Genomic DNA, 20,942 nt, shown 5'->3' with positions numbered 1-20,942 from the left:
TAATAAAATTATCTTTATGGTATCAATAATTATTAAACAAAAAATAGAAACCTGATAGTTGTCTAGGTGGTAGGTTTAGTGTTAAAAATGATTTCCAATTAAGAAGTAATATTTCAATTGCAAATAGGGTAATAAAAATAGTAAATTAAATAAAAAAAAGACTTAATAATTATTGAAATATAAACGTAATCTGTAATTTGTTATGCACGGTATCGTGTAAAGTTTGCCAAACTCTGGCGCGGACGTCTTCGCTTCTCGCGGAGTTTTTCGGAAAATATGTTTACGTATCCCGGAGCTGGTAAATCTTAATACCGGGCTCGCGTCTCGAGGAAACGCGGGGATCGGTGAAATGGGAAGCTGCCAGGGGGTCGTACACATCCGGTTCTCTGGTCACGGTTCAACAGTGGCCCCGCCAGTGGATCGGTTGCACCGCGCGGCCCGCGCACCGGTCTGCAAGTTATTATTTCTGTTATGCCTCTGCCAGTGGGCATGCCGACAACGAACCTGGAATATTGATTCCCGGCTGTCGAAGGGAGGCAATACGGCCAACTTCCGGCACGAACCGGAAATGACTGTTCCACGCCTGCCAACCCAATTCCCCGTTCCCCGTTCCTCGAGCCACGGTGCCCCCCTTCTGTATTCCACAACCCCCCCTCGGAAACCTGTCGCCGCGCGCCGCCTTTTGCGGATCATTTTGAGAAACGCGTTTGATAGTTGCCGTCCATCATCGACGCGATCGAAAATTCACGATCGGCCGAGCAGGCGAATCCTCGTCTTCCTGAGCGTCTTGCGGCGGACAGCGATCCTGTCTGATCGAAATTGAAGTCTCTGCGATTCTTGTAACGCGATTTTTTATGGTTTAACACTTTCACTGCCACGTCAGAATTTTTAAAATTTAATATACGGCAATGGCGTGGTATTAAATTAAATTTGTACTAAAGACGTACTAAACATGCCTTTTATTTTAGTATAAAGGCATACTAAATCTTTTTATTCCTTTATTTTATTTATTTTCTGTTATGTTAATTATTTCATTCATTTATTCGCGATAAGAATTCTTTAGTGTCTAAAAAATCTATACAGTATCTAAATATGGTGAAATATAACATTAATATTAAATATTAAAAAATTTATTTAATATCAAGAAGTATTACAAAATTGTTCGCCACAATGAAGACGTCTTCGAGGCAGCGAATTTCAATCTAGGATAACAGGTGCAAGACATAACTGCAACGATTTGTAAAATGTTCAACAAGAATATGCAACACGCACAGTAGAAAATCCGTTTTCGCACTCTGTCAAGTTCGGGAAATCGAAATACACGTGTTAGACACGCATGGTATTCCATGGACCATAGTCGAGCCGGAACGTCGATACTATGGAATCGAAAGAATTATTTGAAGTTCGGTTTTTTTATTGGGTTGGTTCGGCTGCGAGTAATAGATCGGTGTAGGCGAGTTGATGAAAAAGTCATTTGGCGCGTCGATTTTTATTGGGTTCAGATTCCGGTGATTGGTTCGTGCCGGTGATTCGATAAAAAAAAAAGAGAGAGATAGCGGATCGGAATGTTACATTGTACCGCGGCGGCATCCAGAAAATGGCCACAGCCGCGAACAACCGAATATTCGTTTATTTACAAATATATTAATAAATGCCGACGTCGGCCACTGTGTGGAACGGCACTGCTGCCGTGGAAATATAGAGAACGCGCGGAAATTACAAGACACCCGAATTGCAATCAGCTTTGATGCACCGCGCAGCTCATCCCGATCCCGTTGCAACATAATGATAGACTTCGCTCGGTGCACGTAGTTGCAGCAACCGAGCACGAGTTACGTTATCAAATTTCGAGCGAGATAGTAAAATTTTACGCGTGCTGGACTGTAAACGTTGCAATATCAACGACGCTCTAAGAAAAAAAGCATCGGAAATTATTCGATTCGTCTACTGACAATACAATTAACAATCCAATTTTTTTCAAGCAGCTTCGCGCTTGTTTAACGGACCACTGCGTGCACTTTATTTTAGGTGTTTCGCGCCGACGTAATTTGAAAGAGACAGAGACGCGCGTTTGAATCCCACGGAGAAGAGTTAATGAGAAATATTTTTGCGCTCGCCTCATTAAAATTTGTTGCGTTCGAACGTGGAAAGTTCGCGCGCCGTGCACACGTTTCAAACAAATTTCCAAAGTTGGACACCCGGCGAGAATTAATTTTATTTCTCCATTTTGCTCATCATTTGAAGTTATTGCTGGTCAAACATATAATTAAAGTTCCACTGATTCGCTCGTACGCGTATTTTCTGTGAAATTTATTTATGAAGAGGTTCGGTCAATTCATGAACAAGAGTTTTTATTAAAAAGTATTTTGATTTTTATTAGCAAGTATTTGATTAAATGCAAATTAACGAGAAGCTATTATGAAACTTTTTGAACAACCGCTTTGCACGATAAAACGTGAAACGAATGTGTAAACATGCGTTCATTGTTGCATATTCATTATAGTAATCAACGTTTACCACTTATTTCGTACGTGTACACGTTTCACTGTCAACAGAGTTCGCGGGTAAATCTTCTCCCTTAATTAGATGCTATTTCGATTCAATGTATAATTTAGTTCGCGGTCAATTTTCTTCCATAATTGGATTTCACTTTAAATCGATTTATTATTTAGTTACATAAATTCTCCCCCTTAATTGAATGCCACTTCGAACGAATTTCATTTACGGAATAGCGGTTCCCAAGCAATTTAAGCATAACTAAAAACAAATATTAACCACCTCGAAGTTTCGTCGTGTTCGTGAAAAACTTTATCACGGTTTTTGTGTTATTTTTAATATTTATTCTTATTTTTTATTCGTGTAAGAAAGTAGAGGAGATTCGAAACATAGTACCTTGACGTATTTTTCATTGATATATCTTTTAATTTATTATAACTATTTCTTACGTATTTCATTGTTAATGTACTAATTACTTTCAGTGTCAATATATATGTCTGTAGTATTTATACGTATTTATAAAAATACGTATACGTATTTTTCTTCAAAACGTAATACAATCTGTTTAATTTTATAAATGTCCAAATATGGAAAAGATTACATAATTTCATTCGAAATACAATATGACATGATATTAATTTAAAGATAAATATTTTTTACTGAAACAGTGCCATATTTAATTACCTGTTTATTAAATCGTGTATTAAATATGAGATCGCAACCAGAGGGATGTAATAACTAAATCATAGCTTTTTGTTTGTCTTTCTTACAAACTGTATTTATAAATTGCAATAAATTTCATGCATGGTGAACACTCTAATTTTTTGTTAAATTACTTCAACATTGAAAATTATTTATAATATTAAAAAATTTTTAAATGTTTAAAATCGAAACGTAATTACGCCTGTCTATGAAAATCGTTTAATTCGATGCATTTATAAGAACGAACCGAAAATATATTTGGTGATATAAAAATATAACAATATAAAAATGACATGCTTCTTCTACTATCCGATTTAATTTTAGTACAAAAAGGTTAATTTTGATGCCAACTAGTAGAAGAATCGACTCGCAGAGCCAGCGTTCGTTGCGCCGCCTCGCGTCTCCACGGAATCGACTTCCCGGCGATCGTTAAAACAACGATCGTCGCGTTTGATGGTTTAGCGGCGTGGCCGAGCAATCGTAAGATACCCGTGAGAATGGTATCGACCCTGTTAAATCAAATCGTATAAAACCGAACGGCGCGGAGAGGTGGGCACGCGAGTTTAATAACCGACGTCGAAAGAGCCCGGAATTCCCAAGTCGCGGGCTCATCTTCTCTTTGCCAGATCCGTTTCAATTAAAGTCGAGCCCGCGAGCGTGAAATGAAAAAGGCAGCGCCGTGGTTCGGCGACGGGCGAGGAAAAGCTTGGACAATTTACTAGTTTGGTACATACGAATTAAAGTCCGGCCTCTTCCCCCCTTTCTGAATCCAAATTCGTTTAACGTCTCCTCTGTAACCGCTCTTCGGAACTGTTTCTGTTTCCGTTCGGTTGCACGGCGAGCAAATATGGCCGCCTCGCTGTTCATTGTTCTAGGATACGGTGTTTTCGCGTGCTCGCTCTTCGGAGTCGACAATAAACCCGGGCGCGTTGCGAATAAACCTACCCGTTTCCTTACTTTAATTCCGCGCACTGTAGGGAACCTTTTATTGGGGGTCGACAATTTTCTTGTAACGTGACACATTGACGAAACTCATCGTCGATACATACATACATATAGATGCATATTGATATGTATGTGTACATATTCTTTGACATTTTGAGATCAATTTTGTGTTGTTACATTTTATCCACGTTTATTAAATAATAAATGTTCATCTTCAGGAATCAGTCGATCGATATCGTGCAATTTAGTATTTCTTTTCTTCGAGGTAAAATATAAAATAAAATGAATAATAATAAAATTTGAACATCCTGTTTAATACTAGTTTAACCTCTTTACACCCTTAGGCATGTATATGTGTGTTTAGTTTTCTTAAAATTATGATTGTTCTAAATGTAAAGGAAATGAGAGTTGAAAAACTATTTATTACAGAATCCCTCAGCAATGCTAGCAAAACGTTATCGAATAAAAAGAGATGGATGATAATATAAAAGAAATAATTAAATAAATTGTTCCCTACTATAATCTGACAATTTACCACGCGCGAAACAGTGACAATACTTCGCTCTAAAAAAAAAACTGATTTTTGCGTTAAACGTTGATTTCAATAACATCCCCCTCCCCGGGAGCATTTCGATTTTTGTCAAAAAATTCTTGAATTTTCGTCCGCATTGTTGGTCTGTCTGGCCGATGATAAATCGAATACCGTGACCGTGCTGCCTGAAAAAACAAGGACGAATTTGTTCGGCTATCGGGGGGGAGGGGGGGAGGCCGGGCTTTCCGATCAGCGTGTGTTTCAGAAATGCGCATATCACGACGACGCCGATAGGTACCAGGCGTGTACGAATCACTTTCCTTTTGTTTTCCGCAGGTTCCCGCATGGAGTACGAGTGCTCGAGTATCGACTATTTTCCAAACGAGGAGTACAGTCCGGACCCGAGCGATTCAACCATGGCAATACCATGTGAGTACCCATGAAAAACCGCGCCGCGGAGACAGGTGGAATGAGAAACGTGTGCCTTTGAAGGGGGAGGTTGATTAGGTGTCCTCTGCCTGGCGCTGAACTGGAGTGTGACACGCCCGTAAAATATTCGGCGGGAAAATGCTTTCAGCCGAGAGAATATACCCTACCATGATAAACTGGATCCGACAATTTGTCTATCCGCGATTTCTACCTACCCCTCTCTCGCCCAGTCCACCCACCTCCCACCTCCCCCCCTTCGCCGACGACTCATCATTCCGCTGGCATGTTCGGTGGACCGAAAGGAGAATCCAAATGACACAGAGTTGCGGAACATTCCTGTTTGAATATAAGATAACACTGCCCTGGTCAAGTGTGTCAATTATTGTGCACCCCTCCAATGACAATAATTTCACTTTTGCTTAGAAGCAACATTATTAACCCTTTGCGCTCGAATGGAGACTCTGAGGCAGCACTAAAATTGTTACAGCACGTTCCAAAATCATTTTTATGTTATAAGAAAATAGATTTCAGAAATGATTAAAAGTGTTGTTTCATTAATTACAAGATTCAATTACATGTGCATAAAATACATTTTGTTACACAAAATGGAAATGCCATACGTTAGAAAAGTTATTTTAGAATTACAGTTAAAATGGCTTCGAGTACAAAGGGTTAACCCTATGCACTCCGTTGTTTCCGCTCAGGGGACACCGTAATTCTAGTATATGACTAAACATTAAAGTTTACTAGCGATTTGCAACTATTCCTCGATGTCTACAATTTCATATAAATCGAATATTATAATAATAATATTATATATACATATATACATAGGTAACGTATACTATATAACAATATAAATGTTCATAAGCGCTGGTAGGTAACATCCATAATGACGCGGAGTGTAAAGGGTTAAATTAAAGCTATTGAATTTGTCCAATAAAATTGTGTGCTCAGAAGATGACACACACAGTCTACAAAAGGGTAATTGACACCCCCTATTATGAAACACCGTTCAATTGTGACCCCTATTTGAAACAGAGACACAAATAGACCAATTAGCTAGTGATAAATACTGTTATTTAACCCCTTGCCGTATTTTGACGAATCTGGCACTTTACCGACGGGTTATTCGACCGTGAAGTTTTTTATATTTTTATAATATTAGCATTAATTAATATTTAGTCCTATTATCTATTTTACTTATTTTATTCACCACGAAAGGTATCTAATATTTTTTAAATTATACAAAAATACCTCGGTAACAGATAGCAAATTAATGATTGTCATAACTGATTAATAGATTGTCGATTGGAGTAAAAAGCCGATTTATAGGCTACCGGTCGGTAAAGTGTTAAGTATAAATGTTATTTCGTTCTTTTAAGCCGGAATAAAATTCTGTCCATTTAAGTAAATGCAGAGAAACGCAACTTTACTTCTAAGAAATTATTACAGTAGAAAATGTGATCATTCTTGCAACTATGAAGAAAATAGTACGGTAAGGGGTTAACAATCGATTTCGTGAAAGAACGCCTATTCAAATACGGGCGTTTCTACGTAAAAGCATACTGTTTTCATTGCTCCAATTGATGGAACACTTGACATCTGTGATCCACATTCGTACCTATTGTGAAACGGTAATATCAAACGGGAACTTATGACATTTCAGGAGAACGTATTCGTCGCTTACGTTATTACGCAACGTTCGCGTCGATCGCCGCGGAACGTACTTCACGATAATAGCACGAATCGTATCTGCTCGGACGGATCGCCGTTGTACGTCGTTTCGCATATTCGCAATCACGGTGCGTTTCATCGATTCCATTCTTCCGTTTCGCGTTAATCTTTTGCCCCGCGAACCGTGCTTGTTAGACGCCGGGTATACCATTGTCACGTCGCGTTTCGTCGTCGTCCCCATATTTCCATAAATAACGACCCCCGGTAGCAGAGCCGGGGGGAAACAAAAGCCGAGAAAAAAGGAGGAATCCCGGTCGAAAGTTTTCCCATTCCCCCGGCGGCTCTCATACCTATATTTTTTAACGCAGATGCAGTTACCAAGTCGGCGATGTTCTTCTTCGCTGCAACATCGCTGCTGGTGGTGGCCGAAGTTTGTTACTTCACTGCCCACGTTACTCACCCGCGACACAGACTCTGCGTCTTTGTCGCCGGCGTGGTCTTCATAGTTTCCGGTGAGTAATAAACTGTACCAGCGTTATATACGGGCCGCGCGCGCGCGCTTTTGCGTACGCCTATACGGCGAAAGAAGCCGCCGTGCTCGCTGTGTATGGGGGAGAGAGAGAGAGAGAGAGAGATTCACGGTGGTGTCGGGCTGCCCGTGATTCCGGGCGAACGATCGGGATGAAATTTGTGTTGCCGGGCAAGCAACCACCGTAAAAAGAAAGCCGAACCGAATCGTTTGCGAAAGTTCGACCGTGCCACGGCCCCGCCCACCTTCGCGCGCCGGTTACTTTAAAGAAGCCATTAAAGACTTAACAAGTTTCATTTAGTGCCCCGGCTCGGCCGCGGATAATTCAGTTTATCCTCGCCGCGACGATGGAAACTCATTTGTTGACGCAAACAGCTTAATGTGTAATTTCATTTCCGAACTCATCGGAACTTCCGCGGTTTCATATTTTCCGCCGCGATTCGACGGCCGTATCGAGCTCCGCTGCTTTTATTTCATCTCTGAATTGTTCTTGGCGATAATTAATTATTTACTTCGGCTGATAAAGCGACGGGAGCTTTCCAGAAGCGTTCCAAGTCCCGCGGCCGATTTATTATGTTTATGATCGCGGGCGGACTGTGGAAATTTATGCGCTTTTTAAAATGATTAATATTCTCGGATCGATGCTATATTAAATAACCAGTTAAAGAGAAAATATTTTTACGTCGTTTCTATCGCAAATATTCTTTTATCCTTGAAAGAAAGACTTCTTTTAGGTTTTGCGAGATTGTAAAAACATATCTTAGAGAAGAAAAGATGCGAATAAAAATGATCGCAGATTTAAAACAATACGAAAGAGCGAAACATTCGCTGAACGTGTGAGGATTAAATATTAAATCCACGGTTTACGATTTGCCGACAGTACCTAATGAAAATTTTATGCTGATGCAGCCCCCGGAAGTTTTAATACCGCAAACATGTCCGAGGCAACGCTGTACCGAGCGTGTCCAGATTCTGCTCGATTTAATTTTTGAGTTGCTGGGAATCGAGAAAAATTCGTATTTCATGAAGTCGAATGGCTTTTGCCCCGTTCGTGTCGAACCGCGTGCGCGCGCGCTGCAGAACGGCTGTATGGAAAAGGGGCGGATTAAAGTTTAAACAATCGCATTACGGTCGGCCAATCGATTGTTATTATATCGGTCAGTCAGCGTGAAATTGTCGCCGGACCTGCGGCGGAGAGATAAGGCTCTCGGGTTATTAAATCGGTTTCCCTTTCAGGTTTGTTAATGCTGGTGGGAATGGTGATGTACATATCTGTGTTCAAAGCTGAAGTTGGTAGTAAACTTAGACCGAGGTCGTCGTTTCAGGTCAGTCAAATGTGCCTATCTAGACGTTTCGATATTTTTGTTAATCTGTCGAGTCCCGCGAAAGGCGTCGCGATATTAAAAATCTCATAAATCGATCGGCTTTATTCAAATGTTAATTATTCCACCCCAATCACTGTCTAAAATCTATACTACTGAATTTCTCAAAATTAATATTACTTTTCGCAAATTTATAAATTCAATATAAAGTAGAATATAAATTTTATTTAACGAGAAATATAATTATCAAAGAATTAAAATTCATAAAGTACTAGACTGCGAGCTTTGTGCAACTTTTTGTGGAAATAGACGAAATAGAAAAGAGCAAAATGATTAAGTCAATTTGAGATTACCATTCATTTTAATTGTTTCAGAATTAAAGAGAAAATAAATATGTAATTTATCGCAAGTTATTTTAAAATCAAAACGAGCTGTTTTAAAGAAATTATAAAAGTTCAGCGAAAATATACATTTAAAAGCAATATGAAATTGCATGTAACTACACTGTAACAAAAAACAAAATTCGAAGCAATGAAAGGATTTTTTTCAATTCATTAAAATATAATCTCCAGTTTCATGTAACCGATGCGGAACATTTTTGTTTCATCTATTTTTGAAAAATCGCGCCGATCGACCGCGACAAGAACTTCTCGCGGGACTCGACGGATCGTTTTCGGCCAAGCAATAAATTTCGATATCGATTTCTCGTAACGTTGCTCAGTTCCAACGTTAGCCGACGGTGAATCACGATCGAAAAAATAAAAAACCGGATTCACTGAATTTAATATTTTCTACGGTGGCGCGGATATTGCATCTTATCTGTATCGCGCTTGTACGAATGAATATCTTCGTAGCAATCTTGCGATTTCAGGGACCACCCTTTACCTACAGGTACGGATTCTCATTTCTGCTGTACGTGAGTGGCTTCATCACGACCGAGCTAGCTGGCACTTACGCCATATTCTTGTACATTTCTTGGCACCAGAGAGAACTGGTGCGACGAGATTCCAGGAGGAAAAATTACGGGGTTGGTAGTATTAGCTTCTTTTCCACGGCTTCCGCGGGAACCCCCCCCGCCTCCTCCTCCCCCGCCGCCGCCCTAAACTCGCGGGATCGGAACTTGGACAGAATTAACATCCGCTTAAGAATGACCATTACGCGAATTGGAAATCGTTAGCCTTTATTTGGCGGAGTATCAAAGCGGCGTAACTGCAATAATCTCCGGCGGCGGAACCGAATTCTTGCCGGGACCGGAATTTCATTCAACGGTGACAAACTGGCCGGGCCGAACTTTTCGCCGGACATTGTTCCGAACTTCTGAATGTTTCATCGAAAATGTTATTTTATGTTTCGAAACGCGGGAGCGGACATGTATTTTTTAAAACAACGATTCTTCCACTTGTGGCGTCGCGAAATTCTTCAATTCTTTACCTGATGCAATGAGATAATATGTACAGATATTTAAATAATAAATAATTATTATTTAGAACATAGAAAAAATAAGCAAACTGCAAGATGGTGATTGCTTAATAATATTTAAATTAAACGAGAAAAGTTTTTTAATGTTTTAATAATAATCCTACCACTTGTTGCGTTATGATATTCTTAAATTCTCAACAATAATTCTGTGTTCGACAAGAAATATTGCTTCTGAAAATCTGATAAGTTCTTTATATATTTATAAAAATCGAATGGAAAGATGTTAAAATTATCAAAACAATTGATAACGAGGTTATTTGGTGAAAGTAAAAGTAAAACAGAAAATAATAAAAAATCACTTATAAAGGATGAATCATTTAACTCTTTCACGTTTACAACATTTTACAATCCGTACTGTACAAGGAAAATTAAGCTGATAAATTACAGCATATTGACCAACGATACAATAATTAATAAACAGAGAATTATTAATTTTCATTCGAACGATATCGTAAATTTGCACATTATCTGCGTCAATTAATTCTTTGAACAACTCCGCTGTTTATTTCATCAGTATTCACGTCGAAATTACATTTCGTTACATTTATGTCACTGTTCCATGCTTTTAGGAACCATAATTTTCACTGTCAAAATCGTACCAAAAAAGTAATCAACTTAATTACAGATGATAAAGAATATTTTGTTCGAAACGTTCGAATATTTGCGAGCGATATTAAACATCGTCGATTAAGTATCTCAATTAATGTGTACAAATTGAAGCAATTAGGTCAGCCGTACATGCACGCGTCTCGGCGGACACGCGATCGCCGAATATCAATACGCGAGTGATCCGAGTGGAACACGATGGTTAAGTGGGGACAAATATTTCTTTCAGTATAATTATCTTTTTGTTGACTGTCGCATAATGTTGCAGGCTCTTTGTATAAATTTCTACGGAAATTTCTACAATAATTGTAAAATAATATTGGTAATCGAGACGTAGAATTAACGTTCATTTTTAAAAGACCGTTTTATAGTTTACAGTCTCTCAAACATAAATCTATTTTATTCGAATATAATTAGATTTATGTTTCAGAGACTGTAATCTGTAAGAAGGTCCTTTAATAATGAATTATATTCGAATAAAAACGTTCAAATAATATTAAGTCTACCGAAAAATTCTATCTCTTTTTAAAAAGAAAGTAAACAATAAATTTTGAATACACCTAAGTTTTATTTTATTATTATAGTAATTTAATATAATCGTAATTTATACCCAATTGCCAGCATGATGACAAGGTTTATAAATATCATTTTTAAGAAATTTATGTCGCAAATAAAATGGCATTAACTGACATAATTCCCCAGTAAACTTAAAATATATATAACCTGACATTAGCTGACATAATTTTCCGGTAAACCTAAAATACCTAAAATGACTAACAGACATAATTTTTTCGGTAAACCTAAAATATACACACACCGATAATTCGAAACTTTTCCGCCGGCGAACTTTTCATTTGTATTCGGAGAAGTTTCCCCTAAGAGATTTATCTTTTTCTTTTTTAATAATTCGCCGGGGCTCGTCAGTGACGCGGGTTCGCGGATATCCCGGGATTCCGGTGAAAGTTTTCAAGGGAAGATAAGTTGGCCGGCGCAAAAATTTCCCGTTGCAATCTGGGGTTTCCCAGGGCTGAAATAAAACCCCTACGTAAATAAACTTCCGGCTTAGTCGAGTATCCAGGTGGTTAAAGTCTACCGCGCGTACGATGTGCAAATTTGAACGTGAAGTTTACCTTTACATTCCGAAAGTTTACGGACCGGCGAGCTTCTTCGCGGCAACTTCTGTCATTCCCGAGTGTTACAGGCAATATGCCGCGGCAATTACGCCCCTTAAAATTCATTTACCATCGAGATATGCTTTAACGGTCCTCCGAGCAATTAAATATAACAGAACGCGCGAGCGTATGCCGTAAAAAGTCAGAAATACCTGGTTTGGTTTAATAAATTACCTGGAATGACGATAGAACTATATTATACATATATATGTTCTTTATGGAACTATGTAATTGGTAATGATAAAATGCAAGTTTTTATAGATTGGTCGTGTTTAGAGATTTGTATATTATATAAAAATTAGTATAGCGATAAGAATTAATAAGATTTGCAGTTTATTATACAGATAATATTCTTATGAGTAATATCTTCTATTTATTTTATTTTGGTGTTCATAAGATAATAGATAATAACAGAAATTTATAGAAGGATGCAATAATAGTGATGAATGTACTATATTTTTATTTAAATTCATTCTAGAAACAGAATCTAGTTAAAAGAAATATTAATATTTGTCTTGTGACTTAAAAGATTCATTATCTGAAGAATATATTACACTTTTATAAAAATTCATTATAAAAGAAAATTTAATATTGCTTGTAAAATACTCCCGTCAACGAAATTAATGCTACCGTCAATAAAACATCCTACGATCATAGTTTACATAATCATCAAGTATTGACGTAGACATCAGTTCTTTTATGTACATAAATTCATTGTAAAGATAGAAAATACCTAAATAAAAGAAAATATAGAAATTCGTCTTTCATTTTAAATGATCTACAATATAATATTTTAAAAATTATTCCTCTCACGAAATTAATATTCTTACAACAATCTAAAAAATTAGAAATTTAGACAAAGACCATTAATAATGGTAAATAACTACATTTCTATATAAATTTAGTTTAGAAAGTGAAAACACTTAAATTAGTGGAAATACAATATTAAAGAGTAAATTATTGCGTGGAAAGAATTCCTTTTAACGAATTTAATATTACTGTTCCTAAAATATCAAAATAAAAATTTATCTAAAAATACATATAGGCTATAAAATTCACTATAAAATCGCAAAATATGAAAATAAAAGAAACTAATCAGTAATCACTAATTACGACTAAAAAGTAACCTAGTACGTATAAAAAGTAATGTAATACGTCTAAAGAGTAACCTAATGCATCTGAAAAGTAACCTAATGCATCTGAAAAGTAACCTAATGCATCTAAAAAGTGATCTAATGCGTTTAAAAATTAACCTAATACATCTAAAAAAAATGTTTGAAAATGGACCGACTTAGTTGTCCGGTAGTAATGCAATTCATGGACCGAGAAGTTCCGCGGCGGCATTTTCAAAATAATTATTCAATAGCTCTTGGTAGCTCGGAACAAGAAACGGTAAGATTATTCTGTCCAAGTTCCCGGGGTCTGTTTAATTAACTTTTTACCGGGGAGCCCTCGTCTGCATACATGTTACCGAGCAGAGGGTAGCGTCGCAGCAGCAGCAGCAGCAGCAGCACGGGTTTGGCCAACGTTAAGTAAATTCCTCGTAGCCCGGCGAATTACCATCAAGCAACTAGACTTAAATTGCATTTAACTGGTAAACAGACACCGGATGAAAACGAAACGCGAAGTAGAAACGAGTGTTAGCTCTCGGTCTCCAAGCACTCGAGATCTCATTCGCGCAATGCCATCGCCACTCCGAAACAAGTGACACTCATGACTTCTCCGTCCCCCAGGTGGTTTTCACCCCGCGCATCCCGAGGATTTAAAGCATCGGCCCCGCTTTGAGACGGACTTTGACACTTTGATACTTTGATACTCTCAAAACCCGCGATGCTCGAACTCGTGGGAGTACACGTACATATATATATATATAGAGAGAGAGGGAGACTCGATTTCGTTGCGTTGCTCCGGGGACCGAGAACGAGAATCGGGAACGAAGCTCTGAATGCGCAACAGAAATTTTTCTGCTCGAAAAGCGGGACAGATTAATATCTTTTAGAAATGTTGCTGGCGCCCATTCGAGCGTATCTAGAAAATTTAATCGTTGGTTTCACGCTAAATGGAACTTTTTCTTTTGAGTGTAAAGTGGGGAAATTCTTTAACTTGTATATATTTATAACTGATAAACTATTTATCATGTTAATATTTTTGTATTTTAAAGAGGCTGTAAAAAGGGTATAGAATATTTTTATCTAGTATGCAACTCTGTAAAAATGTATTTTTAACAAGATTCTTTTATTTGTCAATATCTCTATCTGATACATTCTATTAAAGAGATACAGTAAATATTATTTTTAAATTATTAAATATTCTATATTAAGAATAAAGTGTAAGTAATTATAAATTCTAAATGTAAGTAAAAACATATTAATTAATTTGTTTGCATTCAGTTTTCTCTGATGAATTTTCGATGAATTTCATTTTTTTCTATGAGAGAAACTGGAAATAAAATAATATATTAATTTTGTTTTCTCATGCACAGTTTCGCGGAAAATGAAAATAAAAATTTAATTCAACAGCGGAAAGATATTTAATCGATTTAGAATCTTGATATTTCGAAAGTGTGATTTCTACTCTATTTACGTCACACCATTATTCGAAAGGATTAGAATAAACCCATTAATGAAACTTACACTTAGATCTTACCTCCGGTGAACTTTCAGTAAATGAATATTCAGTAAGTAAATTCTATAGTGTATCCTATTGAAGATTATGCAGATGAGGGCTCGTCCGTTTTCTTTCGCTTGAATTTATTATTTTCGATAACTTTGTTATCGTGTAGCATATAAGACTTACAGCACTTTTACGACACAGTAATTTTTTAATTAATAGGATAAATAGAATAGCGAATTTTACTTAACTGTAGTAATTGGTATTAATTGTAATAATTTTCGTTCGATATTGATCTGTTCTTTCATCTAATAATATCGTTTTTTTCAGGGAGTGTATCATTTAGACAATCATCACGTGCATCATGCAAATCACTCGAACATTGGTCCCAGTGGGTTCCTCTGCGAGAGGCATCAGAAAAGATACTTCTTCGGCAGGGATTCGGTGGATCACGTCGACTTCGACGAATTCTTGCCACCACCTCCGAATTTGGAGTATCATGATTATTCGAGACAGTTTCCCAGGGATCTCACCACTCAAACGGTGAGTCAATCATTGGAAAAATATTCAAACTCTACCATTTCATTTAAGTTAATCCAAGGAACTAAAACGTTGACGGAATAAAATTTACTAACACTTCATTTATTAAAATTTAGTGATGTTTCAATTATCATAATTCTGTAGCATTTCGTTCAATAAGACCGAACAACATTTAATTTATTAAGATCAAACAACATTTCATTTACTAAGATCAAACAACATTTCATTTATTAAAATTAAGCAATATTTCATTCATTATAATCAAAGAACATTTCATTTATTAAGATTAAGCAATATTTCATTCATTATGATCAAAGAACATTTCATTTATTAAGATTATACAATACTTCATTCATTAAAATGAAGTAAAACTTCCCCGTTTTCAATCAAAGAAAATAGACAAATTCTTCGTGTTATTCTAGCATTATATTGGTTAGAATTTTCCTTGAATTAAATTATTAAAAATTGACTAATAAATTATCGGGACATAGGTTCACAGTCGTTTTTACTTACGGTTTGCAATTTCAATTTTAGGTCAGTACAACGGCTGACGTACTGCAGGAAGAGGAAGAGGAGTATAGCCCAAGTGTTCAGCATGAATTCGTGACTTTCGATCTCGACGGGCCTCTGCCCCCACCGCCCCCGGTTAGGGGTAGCGAATGGGCTTTCGACACGCTAAGGAAAACGACTCCCGTCTGATATACCGTCAGGTATGGAACATTTAACACGTCGATTGCCAGACCATCGTCGAAAAATATTTCCGAAGATCCTTAGCGAAAATGGAAACTGTAAAACCAGATTTTCTACTAAAAATTATTTCGTGCTTTATTTATCGCACTACGATTCTTACTACAATTTATTCTCGTCTAGATATATCATTCTATAAATTAATTTCAAGAAATTTATAAAATGCTGCTTGGCAATCGACGTGATAAACTTTGAAGTAAATTAAATAATTTACGAGCCACCTTCCTTCAATTTTTACATTTTATCAAAAGCTCTACTGTTTTATTTTATCAATTAACGGAGCAGCAAATTATTCTTTCCTTTCCTTCGAATATTCTCATTATTTCAGCATAACGGTCGTTTATTTGCATTTAATTTCTCCCTTTTAATTATCTGATTAAAACAATTACGAAATACAGTGATACGTCTCCGTAAAACGCTTCGGTAGACGCGAGATCGTGCGTACGTTACATCGATCTTTTAATTAAACTTTTTTTCCAACGGCAGACGAACTCGAAAAATCGTTGAACAGTCCGAAGAGCACGATGGTCTACCTTCGGGCTAATCCATAATTAATATAAACACGCGATCTAACTGTGTACCGGACGTGATTAAAGTTAAACTTATGAACGAGACGCTCGGTAGGAACCCCATGAAGTTCAATATTCACTGCTCGTACGTGGTTCGTTCTGCAAGCACGCGAAAGTGTGCTCGCGTAATTGTTTCGCGTAATTCCCGTTGTTGTTTAAGGGCTTCGATAGCACGGTCGTTGTGCCAACAAATACACATCGGGCCGCGCTTCTAATAGAAACAGACAACTCCGAACTACTTGACTTCGCCGTGGGTTCGCGTGGTCTTCGAGAAACTAATTAGGGTACCGAAATAATGAAACTAATTTAGGAGCCTCCGGCGGGGGAAATGAGCCCTTAGTTAGCTAGTCGAAGACAATTAATGGCTGGAACAACAGCACCTTGAACAGATAAATTAAAGAACCGGAGATCGGCGTCGGTGCTCAACGTGGCTTGGTATTCTAATTCATAAATCGAGTTTTTGGTCGCGAATGTACTTCGTCGTCGTGTCGCTGTCCACTTTGATACATTGTTAATAAATAGTTAATGCTATTTCGAGAACATGAAAAATAGAGATAATGGATTCTTTTCGACTAGGTTTGTAAATAAATTACGGTGATAACTAGACTGCAGATTGTATGCATTTATAGCAATATTGATTAGATGCAACTTGAAATAGCATAAAAATTAAATGCATTTTAAAACGTTATTGTATTATTTTAAATCTATCAATATGGTTAAAGGAAGAGTGAATTTTTGCAATTGGTGCAGACAATATTTATTTTATATAAACATCCACAGTAAGAGAATAATGAATATAAATTGAAATATTATAAAAATAATTGTTCTATAAGGTGCATAATATAGGAACTTCATAATTTTGTTACTTGTTAATATGTAGCACATTATCAATATACTCAAACTACCTAGAAGATTATAAGTTAACATAGTTGATTAATATACTAAAAAATTTCGTTCATAATTCATTTATGTGCTTAAAGGAATGTTGTCTTTGCCATAACGAAATCAGATTCTATACAGAAATTCGCAAACAGTTAATAGACATTTTATCAGCGCGCAGAAATATGATCGAATAAACCTGAATAACTCGTTAGCACGGTACCATCGAACTTTATAATCACAGTTGCCGTACAAAGCAACTTTCTAACACACCATTAATAATATTAACGATTTTTACTCGGGATCGACCGACCAGTCACAGTTAATAGACTCCGAGCGAATATTACGAAAGCGGCGAAACAAAGTCGGCTAAAAATCGATAGCTCGTTAAGACGATCAAAACAAACGAACTTTCATAATCACGTCGTCGAAGGGAATTTCTAAAATGAATTTTCCTAGATACGAAGACGTTTCGACAGGCATTTTTTCGTGGCGCGGTTGTTTTATTTCGTTACTAATCAACCCCTTTCAGCTTCGCGATCGATCGCAGCGCGGATCAGCGGCGACGGAGCGTTCGTCGTCGAAGCGTTGTCGGCCGACGGGACTAAAAAATGAATACACTTCTCGATTTCTTGCACAGATACGCGCGGCTGGTGCAAAGCGTCGAAAGCGACGAAGAGGACGAGGCGGAGACCGAGGAGGACCACGATATAGCCGGCGATTAAACAGATCGACTCCGGCCTTTTTTAATGAGAGACCTTGCCCCCCGCGCGAATCGCAAATATTTCATCGCGGGCCCGCACAAACGCAAAGGCGCGCAGAGAAGAGTGAGACGCTTTTGACGCGCGGAGACGGCCCCGGGGATCGATCGTCGGATTATCGAATCTCGGTTTTAATAACCATCCTATCGCTGTCCCCGAGAGAACTGTTCTCGCGACAGACAGCTCCGTGTTCCTCGAGAAATCGGAGCCGCGAGTGTGACAGAGACGCTGCAATTACCGCGCGGGAACTAGTGGTGCGAAGTGCGGCGTTATCGTTCGATTGGTGCACCGTCGACGACCTTCGTTCGATTTGTCGACGAATATTTTCAGCGACGAGACGTTCCCCCGGTTGACGAAGGTCGGAGAGAACGCGTCCCGCCACTGCCAGCCTAGATCGTAGATCGTCAACGCGATCCGTCCTATCGATAGGACACGGATCAAATGCGTATTCCACGGACGAGAAACGAAAAGTGTTCGTAGAGGAAACTCGATCGAGTTATTCGATCATTGTCAAATTAAAGGCATTTTGAGGAGTCCCGACTTTGCGGACGATGCCGCGTTCGTTTGCGAAACGGATCGTTCCAGCTGATCCGGAACATTTCTATTATGAAACTGTGAATTTATATGCTGAATAAAATTTGCCTTCATTGTAACGAACCGGAGTTGGCCATTATTCGGAGTGTTCCGAATAAATATTTGTCTAAGGTAATTGTCCGGGTGAATTCATTTTCGTCGAACGTTTTATTCGAATAATTCATTGTTACTCGTTATTCCATATATTTACCATAATTATTACTCGAATAATTCTTTGTTCGAAGAAGCAACGTAGAAGAAATAAATCGATAAAATAACACTTTATATTCTATCATTTTTATTCAAGTCAATTACATTCCCTATAAATATTTGAATAAATTCTTATTCGAATAAAATTTGATTTGGATAAATTCGTATCTAATTGAGAATTCATCCGACAGTGCCAAATTTTACCCAACACTGTAACGAAAGGCATAATTGTTCAATTGTATTTATAACTGTATAAAATCCACAGTCTACCTTACAAACAAATTTGGCAACGTTCAAATTGTTTCAAGTATAACAGAGATTTTCTAAGGCTATTGCAATGATCGTATACATTAATCGTCGACGCAACAATCATTTTCACAGTCGTTTGTACAACATTCGTTGCTAGAGCATCGAAAGACTGCCAGAACTGAAACAAAAATTGAGACTGCGAATCGACGAATCTGTAATCGCGTAAACACTGTTGTATCTAGTGTAGATAATTGTCCGTTTAACATTTTAATCTCAATTCTACGGGGATCAAGAACATCGGAAACATCGTTTTACAAAGTATACAAGTTCTTCCGCGGTTATGGTGTCTACAGGATTCAGATTAAAATGAGCATGAACTTTTCTCGGAGACTGCACCGTTGTCCAGCGTCGAATTGTCCCGTTTGTAACACGGCACTGTACTAATTCATCGCACTCGGGATCAGCTGGCGCGGCAACGAATCATCCAATTAAGAAAGGAAGCGTCCAAATTAAGAGGGAAGCGTCGAAATTGAAAAAAAGAAGAAAGGAATTGCGATTGATTTCGAGGTCTAGGGATTTAACGATCTATTGTATAACTGTATCATGAACGTGTTCATAGTCGAGAACTGGTTAAAACGAAGTTTTATCGTGTTTCGGTGTACAGAGAGCATGTGGAAGCTACCGATGTTACGAATGAGAATTTTTAACTGGTGACAACTAGTCGATAAGGTTTTTTACTGTAGTCAATTTTCCACTGAGGGTTTCGCCGCTCAAACGTTTCTCGGCCGGCTTATCGGCCGATGACAAATGAAAGTTACGATGTTCGTCGATCAATCGTCAGTCAATCTAATAACAGTAAGCTCGGACGTTTTCATGGGGAACTCTGATTAAACGCTGTGTACATAGAGGAGGAGGCTGGATATCTTCGTTATTAAATTTCGAACCGTGATACGGGGATCGCGTGTTGATCATACTTTTACTCTCCTGTTGAATATTGTTAACGACATTTTTTACTCTGACAGCCGTGCGTCGTGTTGCGAACGGAAGCATCTTTTGTGACAATATATACGTGTATATGTAGAATGGTAACCGTGTCGAGTGCCATTTTTTGAGGCTACCATTGTTAAGAATAAATTCCAAATACACTTGGATTCCATTCAAACGATTTCGAAATAAGAAAATGTTGTTTAAAGCGTTTCTCGTATTGTTTTCCTTTTTACCGTTCGGCATGTATACCGTGTGGGAGACGATTCATTTTCCATAGAACTATCGATCGTTTCTTATGACTGATAACATTGAAGCCACGTGACCGAGGTATTCGACTGAATTCTACGGAGATCACCTGTAAATAATTGCGATTACTGCGATGGAATTTACCGTGGACTAATGTGCGACGAGAAAGTTTGTTTTGTATTATACATACATATATATATATATTTGTAACGCTCAAAATTATAATGATAATGTTACGATGCCAGGTGTTCGTTGTAGTCATCGAACGTGAGTTGACTTTTCCTCGACGGGGTTCGAAAGAAACGGATTAATGTAATGAATATAATAATATATATTCGGCCTCGGACTAGAGAGAGAGAGAGATATCGGACGTTTGGCGAAACGTTGGCATTGTTTATAAAAATAATCCATGTTCATTAGCGTACAATTGAAGTTTATTGTTTATGTATTCGATGGTGATAAGCTTGTCCCAACTTTACAATTTGTACAATAAAGTTTCTCCGAAATGAACGGCGCTGATTTCGATCGCTCCTATTTTATTTATACTATTGAGAAAGTCTAAGAGAAGAAAGGTGTTTTCCAGTTTTATTATAGACCTATTCGTTTAACCTAATCTAGGCCATTCGACGCTTTTGTAACTACTTTATCAGTCGTAAATCATTGCAATTAAAAAGTTCAATTA

At 37.6% G+C, this 20,942-nt stretch overlaps 1 protein-coding gene across 2 annotated transcripts in view; it reads left to right on the top strand.

Annotated features, from left to right (window-relative positions):
• Stg-1 (stargazin related protein STG-1) overlaps nt 1–20,728 on the top strand; it is a 40,928-nt gene extending 20,200 nt beyond the window's left edge. Inside the window, exons 2-8 of one of the 2 annotated variants that reach the window (XM_078178233.1) lie at nt 5,012–5,104; nt 7,150–7,293; nt 8,547–8,635; nt 9,504–9,659; nt 14,830–15,042; nt 15,574–15,749; nt 17,875–20,728. In XM_078178233.1, coding sequence (XP_078034359.1) covers nt 5,012–5,104; nt 7,150–7,293; nt 8,547–8,635; nt 9,504–9,659; nt 14,830–15,042; nt 15,574–15,738 — 860 coding nt within the window. In that variant the 3' untranslated portion in view covers nt 15,739–15,749; nt 17,875–20,728. Of the gene's footprint in view, nt 1–5,011; nt 5,105–7,149; nt 7,294–8,546; nt 8,636–9,503; nt 9,660–14,829; nt 15,043–15,573; nt 15,750–17,874 lie in introns of those variants that run through there. The other variant, XM_078178234.1, reaches the window with a different exon arrangement.
• The last annotated feature ends 214 nt before the right edge of the window (nt 20,729–20,942 follow it).

This window comes from Augochlora pura, chromosome 4 (genome assembly GCF_028453695.1).
Source record: "Augochlora pura isolate Apur16 chromosome 4, APUR_v2.2.1, whole genome shotgun sequence".
NCBI classification, from domain to species: Eukaryota; Metazoa; Arthropoda; class Insecta; order Hymenoptera; family Halictidae; genus Augochlora; species Augochlora pura.
The sequence above is the reverse complement of the archived record's forward strand: the minus strand, read 5'-3'. Positions and strand labels throughout refer to the sequence as shown.